The sequence below is a fragment of the Clupea harengus genome, chromosome 12 (genome assembly GCF_900700415.2).
Source record: "Clupea harengus chromosome 12, Ch_v2.0.2, whole genome shotgun sequence".
In the NCBI taxonomy this organism is placed as follows: domain Eukaryota; kingdom Metazoa; phylum Chordata; class Actinopteri; order Clupeiformes; family Clupeidae; genus Clupea; species Clupea harengus.
In genome coordinates this window covers 4,816,423-4,822,422 of record NC_045163.1, presented here as the reverse complement: position 1 = coordinate 4,822,422, position 6,000 = coordinate 4,816,423, and the positions used below count along the sequence as shown (strand labels likewise).

Genomic DNA, 6,000 nt, shown 5'->3' with positions numbered 1-6,000 from the left:
ATTCCAAATGTCACAAACAACTACAGACAGCCCCAGTGAAGATGGTAAACCTCACGGTTCACTTGACACAAGAATTCTTTCCTGAGGCAAGGCAAGACACCTAGACACCTAGCCTGTCCAATGGAATGCTTGCACAGCTTAACCCTGCATTTGTACTCTCTAGAATTAGCAATTTTGGAGGAAAGCCTGTGCAGCAGGTTTGGCCAGTCATGAGTTGTTTTTCAAAATGAATATAATGTAGACATAAACACTGCAGCTAAATATCTAATGGAAAATAATCCACATTGTTCTTTGTTTTCAATTAAATTACCTATACTGTTAAACATATATTTTGATTTGCAAATGATGATGTTATGCTATATGAATGCCAACGATCTTAATTGAGTTTTTCCATAACCTTATACATGATTGCTGTCCTGTGTATCCTTGCCTCATTATACACTGTATTAATATACATTTCCATTGGCTTATCCTAAAGAAGCTTTATCTATCATCAGCAACTGTAAAAAAAAAAAAAAAAAAAGAAGAATTGTCACTGGGTGTGGGGAAGCACCCTTTTAAGTTTACTCCTTAGTTTTGTTTAGTGCCAACGGTTGCAAAGGAATGAAAGTCATACTTTTAACCCACAGCGCCATAAAGGTTAGATCAAATTGTTGAAAACGGTACGAATACGTGGAATTATTTGAAAACCGAGTAATTTCTATGGACTGGACGCTCAAGAAATACAACTGTGTTGTTTAAACTCTGGAGCTCAAACTTGTCAGAGGCCGCCAGTGGCGTTGCACCGTTAAAAAGGCCAATGAGCGTCTTCTGACACGCATCAGAGAGGTAAGTAAATTACACCCACAGGAGGACACCTGTGACTTTTCATATGACTTTTCACTTAAATGCCAGTCACTCACTATCATATCCCTTCACAATTGTCCAAAAAGAGAGCAGCGCTACGTATCTTCAGAGGAGCATCGGAAGAGAGGAGAGGAAGTCGCCTTACGCACCGTTTTGTAAGTAACGCATAGGTGTATAAGAATGTATGAGGGCTGTCAATCAACAGCAACAATGAACAGAAAACCGTAAACGTACCAGGCATGGTGGTGGACTCAATTGAAGGCGAATTGGGTATTTATTTATAATTAAAACAAAATGTAATACATTTAGATAGCGGAAGGAGCGGTAGGATGCCATGGAGCATGCAGGACCATATCTGGCCGACTGGAGGCTCAGTATGAATGTCCTTTCAGTGAAAAGAAAAATGGGAAAGGTCCCATTAAGGGAACAATGGATTTAAGTGGTAGAGGTGCTGAGCTACCCATATAGCAAGCAAATCTACACGGTGGATTTTGATGGGCACCCCACTGGTGGTATGCCACTTTTGATCCGCCCTGGAACCACCATTGTCTTCAGATTAACTGAATGTGGTTATTAAGAGAATAACAAAAATGTTAGCTATTTCTGGAATTTTTAAATCATGTCCTTGGCGTAATGCAAGTACATGGCACTAGAGGGCTCTCAAGGTGAAAATGACTTCGTCAATTAAATACTTATGTTATGCACTGTAGCCTACATCTATAAACATGATGATGATAAAGGGTTGGTGAAAATGTATGAAGAAGTATGAATGAGCAAAGAAAACGAAATGTTTTTAAAACAAGTGTGTTAGGTGAAAAAATTCACACCCAAGTTTACCTCGGTCTCCAGAGTGGCAAAACAGCGGGCTGTTAGTTTGTAACTCACCAGTGCACCGCTGGAAAACCAATGAGCAAAAGACTGCTGTCAGTGGGCCGACAGTATTGTAATTAACCTAGAATGTCGTCAGATTATTGTGGCTGGGAGAATGCAATATTAACACACAGAGCGACGTTGCACAACGGATTTAGAAACAATTAGTCTTTATTGAAACAATGTATTATGCCGGATTAGGTACAGTTACTAAAAGTCCTAATGAGCTTCGGTACTACCCGCCTGAACGAATACCCACTAGGCTATTGTAAAAGCATATGGCAAATCACCCAGCCATACACAACGCCGCAATAAATAAGGGTCTTGTACACACCACCTCCGTAGGACACTGCACACACTCCCAATGCACTGCAATAGACACAAGATTGCCTTTTAGTCAAGGGGCAAAATAGCGTTTTACGACAGACTAATTGTAAAATATTTTTTTCAGCATAGATCATTTCTATGAGGTGTCCAGAACAACATACTAAAAGTCCTAAGAAATCCTAGTTGAGGAAATATGTTTAATTCTCATCAATCTGAGATGTGTGCTACGAATGCATGGCAAAAATACACCTCAAAAATGTAATTTTTTCCTTTACTCCTATCAAAATGAAACTTTACACAATGAAAGTACCCATGAAAAGTAAAATGTTTTGTATCACAAGTTTCTTTTGAAATTAATTTGAATATGCACATGAGCTCCACACTTATTGAATATGTCCATAGGCAGAAACACCATTCATATGTATGACAAATACATCGGCCCAATCTTCATCCAATCATCCTACTGCCAATGGGAGATGGCAATGCTGCCTTTAGACTGGCATCTAACCTAAAAACTGCCTGACTTGGTAGTACCTGCCATTGGTATGGTGTATCTGCCTATGCAATTAGGTCATATTCAATAAGTGTATAGCTCATTTGCATATTAAAATTCATTTTCAAAGAAACTTGTAATACAAAAAATGTAACTTTTCATGGTTACTTTCATTGGAGTAAAGGAAAAAATTACATTTTTGAGGTGTATTTTTGCCATGCATTATTAGCACACATCTCAGATTGATGAGAATTAAACATATTTCCTCAACTAGGATTTCTTAGGACTTTTGGTATGTTGTTCTGGACACCTCATAGAAATGATCTATGCTGAAAAAAATTGTTTTACAATTAATTCTATTTTTGGCTCCAAAATGGATTAATTTGCTTGGCCTATTACTACAAGAATTCTTTCCTGAGGCAAGGCAAGACACCTAGCCTGTGCATCTGGTTTGGCCAGTCATGAGTGAGTACATCTTTACCCAGCAATATGTGTCTGTCAGGGGTATCAATTTTGATTGGACTTTCATATTTGTAATATCCCTTTAATGTAAAAAAAAACAACAACTGGCACATGGTCTGCACTTGGGTCAATTCTGGCCATGTTTTGGGTGCCTTCTCGCACAGTTATAGTGTGAATGTGGGGTCATTTTAGGTGTGTCCCTTTGTAAGTAAAGATGCATATACATTTATGAGGGCTGTCAACCAACAGCAACAATGAACAGAACCGTAAAGGTGGCAGGCATGGTGGTGGACTCAATTAAAGGCGAATTGGGTATTTCTTATTCAAAAGTTGCTTTTAGATAGCTGAGGGGGTTGGTAGGGTGCCCTGGAGCATTGCTGGTCCATATCTGGCCGACTGGAAGTTTAGTATGAAGGTCCTTTCAGTTAAAAGAGAAATCTGGGAAAGGTGCCATTTAGGGAAAAATGGGTTTAAGTGTAGAGGTGCTGAGCCCCCCAATCTAGCAGGCAAATCTACACCTACCGGTGGATTTTGATGGGCACCCCACTGGTGGTATGCCACTTTTGATCCGCAATGGAACCACCATCATCTTTAGATTAACTGGGTGTGGTTATTGCTAACATGACAGGAATTGCTAACATTTATGTCATTTTCTTAATATCCAAGCCCAGTTACACTAAAGATGATGGTGTTCGCAGAGCGGACCAGAAGTGGCATACCACCAGTGGGGTGCCAACCAAAATCCACCGGTGAACCGATATATTCTTGCTATCTGGGACTGAGTTAGCATAGTGATGCCCAGTCTTGACAACACAAGGATACCATATAGGCTACTGCTATGCTATGCTATTAAATAGACCTACATGAACCTTCTGCATATGCATATTTATTAATTTATAACTAACTGCTGTTAGTCAGCAAATGTTAGTAAATGCATTTGTAATTGACACAAAACAGCCATTTAATAGTATTTGATTGTTGTCTTAAATAAGACCTTTAATTTCAGTGTTGTTGTGTATTTAGATAATGTTCTGTTGCTGTAATTTGTAGTAACAGCGAGCCAATCATTATCTTTGATAGTTTTTATTAATGTCCTATTAATTGAAATTCACACTTTTTATTTATTCACAGCAAAAAGATTGAGAAAGCAAAAAAATGAGATATCCGTCTCACCAATGGATTCTACTGAAGTTCATCCTTGTAGGTCTCATCCTCGTTGGGTACCAGCTCTTCCAATTGCTGTCATTACTGAACGGTGATCAAACTATTACTAATGCCGAGGCAGGCACAAAAACTCATAAGATTTTAGTGTGGCACTGGCCATTTAGGAACTCGTTTAATCTAGATGGTGACTTCTGCAAAGACAAGTTCGGGGTACCCAATTGTATCATGATGGATAATCAGTCTCGGTTGTCTGAGGCAGACATTGTGATTTTTCACAACCGTGAGCTGATCCAAGGCCAACAAAGGTTGCCTGTGAACCTGAAACGCCCAGAGAAGCAAAGGTGGGTCTGGATGACCATGGAGAGCCCAGAGAGCAATGGGGATCTGAAGCCCTTTAATGGATACTTTAACTGGACCATGACCTACCACCAAGATGCAGACATTTATTCACCCTATGGATCTATGGTGCCAAAGGAATCTGAAACTCACGAGCCACTTGAGAGTTTCATTCCAAAGGACAACACTGATTTGGCATGTTGGGTGGTGAGCAACCTTTCACAACACCATGAGAGAACTACTATATACGAAAAGCTGAAAACTGTGATACCAATCAAAGTGTATGGTGAAGCAGTAAATAAGCGTCTAGATGATCAGACTCTGTTAACTACAATCTCTCGCTGCTCCTTCTACCTGGCCTTTGAATACTCTGTCTTCAGAGACTACATCACAAACCAGTTATGGCTCAATGCCTACATGAGTGGAGCTGTGCCTGTAGTCTTTGGTCCTTATCGAGAGGATTATGAAGCAGTGGCACAACCAGACTCCTTCATCCATGTGAATGACTTCGATACCATAGAGGAGCTTGGAGAATTCCTCAAGACGCTGGCTGCGGACAGGGAACGATATGCCTCATACTTCAATTGGAGACGTAAATACACTGTTGAAATTAAACACTGGGTGGAAACTGCATGCAAATTCTGCCCCAAAATTAGTAGCATGCCGCCATATAAGGTGTATGAGGACTTGGATACATGGCAGTAGAAATATACTTTTATGAAAGGTAAAGCTAATTTTTACAGACAAAGGAAGTGCTTCTGTTTAAAAACGGTCTATGTGATATGTATGTGCTACTAGATTATTACTAATTTAGGAGTGTTTAATATGCATTATTATTCTATTTTATTTAGGCTTTTTTTCTATTTGTATGTTTTGGATGGAAGAGTCTTTTTCATTTCTGCATGATTGCCGGTGACACTTTTAAGTGTAAGTGGGGGCGTGTGTGTCAGAGAGGACTCAACTCACCTGCTGGCTTAATTGCTGGCACACGCTGTCCACTGGATTAACTCTGTGTCCAAGTGTCCATTCTCTAGTGAGTTGAAGCATTCTTTTATTTGTTTTGTTTGGTGGTGGTTGTTCAAACACAAAACATTAATAATAATCCAAATACTCATAGACTCAAGAGTTGCCAGAGAAATAAGCTTATCAGCAGGTGTCAACTAATGCCAATAAGCGTAATAACTGTATAAAAAGCATGTAACTGTTTTCTCCGTAATCAGAAGGAGTTTACGAGTAGCCTCACCTATGGTGTTGATTATCCATGTCCCATGCAATTGTCAGTGTGACCAATGTGGCACATGTTCACTTACTTTGCTCATAATGAATGTGAGGGGTGCTGCATTCTACTACTAAAAATTCCCTCAACACCACTGGGTATATGGAAATACATAGATCTACCAATATTATACAGTTTCAACATTGAGTCTCAGAAAATAAGGCATAGCCTATAAGTGTCAAGATACAGTGGTATGCAAAAGCATTGAACCAGCTAGCATTGAAAG

The 6,000-nt window shown here is 39.5% G+C and overlaps 1 protein-coding gene across 1 annotated transcript; it reads left to right on the top strand.

Moving 5' to 3' along the window:
• The first annotated feature begins 4,153 nt into the window (after positions 1-4,153).
• LOC105910114 (alpha-(1,3)-fucosyltransferase 7-like) lies at positions 4,154-5,203 on the top strand. The gene has a single exon (XM_012838833.2). The coding sequence runs from the start codon at positions 4,154-4,156 to the stop codon at positions 5,201-5,203; it is 1,050 nt and encodes a 349-aa protein (XP_012694287.2).
• The last annotated feature ends 797 nt before the right edge of the window (positions 5,204-6,000 follow it).